Here is a 505-nt window from a genome sequence, read left to right on the forward strand (position 1 = left end):
AGTTATAGAATGACTCTCATTAATGGGAAACATGGTGAAGAACTTTATGGATACTGGCTTATGGATGTATGGCAATATATATTTTGTTATAACTTGTTTATACACATGAATACAATTATTTCCCTTTTACACGAGGAGAATAATCTCAACAACTACTAAAAATACATTCTATTCATACACAGGCAACTATCTCAGAAACACTTGCATCAAAGAAAGAGAATAAAATCTTAATACAAAACCACCTTTTCAGAATTAACTTCCTCACCTTATCAAAGCCTTTACTTGCTAATCTTTCTCCTAGGACATTGCCAATGCCTGCCAGCTGTGTCACCTCTTTCTCCCCCATGGGCTCAGCCACGAAGTTGCGATGCTTCTGACTGGTTGTCGACATGGTGAGAACCTGAAATTTGAAAGCAGAATTATTCCTTGCAATCACATTCAGGAAGTTTTAAGAAGAATGAAAGAAAAAGAAAGACTTGTATTCCATGCAAAAATATATTTTTTT

The 505-nt window shown here is 35.0% G+C and overlaps 1 protein-coding gene across 1 annotated transcript in view; it reads right to left on the reverse strand.

Annotated features, from left to right (window-relative positions):
- LOC119585687 (barrier-to-autointegration factor-like) overlaps window positions 1–505 on the reverse strand; it is a 4,067-nt gene that overhangs the window by 946 nt on the left and 2,616 nt on the right. The window contains exon 2 of the mRNA XM_037934360.1: window positions 266–400. Within this exon, the coding sequence (XP_037790288.1) occupies window positions 266–391 (126 nt within the window). The 5' untranslated portion in view covers window positions 392–400. The remainder of the gene's footprint in view (window positions 1–265; window positions 401–505) is intronic.

This window comes from Penaeus monodon, chromosome 20, assembly GCF_015228065.2.
Source record: "Penaeus monodon isolate SGIC_2016 chromosome 20, NSTDA_Pmon_1, whole genome shotgun sequence".
Classification (NCBI taxonomy): domain Eukaryota; kingdom Metazoa; phylum Arthropoda; class Malacostraca; order Decapoda; family Penaeidae; genus Penaeus; species Penaeus monodon.